Genomic DNA, 343 nt, shown 5'->3' on the forward strand with positions numbered 1-343 from the left:
CCGACATGCAATATACCGCAATATAACATAACTCACTTCAACGAACCAATATCAGATCAATCACAAAAACGAAAAAACAACAACAAAATCTCGATCACTCACCACATTATACCCATCAAGACCGAACTGGTAGATAATACGATGGTGATCTTCTCCACGATACTTGTCCAGCAGCAGAACACGAGGCTCGACGAACCAGAAAGTGTTCTAAATAGAAGGGAAATCATGATTATTTTTTGTGTGGTTTGTCAGTAGGTTTAGATTGCTGTGGTTAGTGGGTTATGGTGACTAGTGAAGGGTGATTATCGAGATGACCTTTGTGGTGGGGTTTTGAATATGAGTT

General features: G+C 39.9%; 1 protein-coding gene across 1 annotated transcript in view; it reads right to left on the reverse strand.

Annotated features, from left to right (window-relative positions):
* LOC119585055 (uncharacterized protein DDB_G0290685-like) overlaps window positions 1-343 on the reverse strand; it is a 7370-nt gene that overhangs the window by 2158 nt on the left and 4869 nt on the right. The window contains exon 3 of the mRNA XM_037933673.1: window positions 103-207. Coding sequence (XP_037789601.1) covers window positions 103-207 — 105 coding nt within the window. The remainder of the gene's footprint in view (window positions 1-102; window positions 208-343) is intronic.

This window comes from Penaeus monodon, chromosome 19 (genome assembly GCF_015228065.2).
Source record: "Penaeus monodon isolate SGIC_2016 chromosome 19, NSTDA_Pmon_1, whole genome shotgun sequence".
Taxonomy (NCBI): Eukaryota; Metazoa; Arthropoda; class Malacostraca; order Decapoda; family Penaeidae; genus Penaeus; species Penaeus monodon.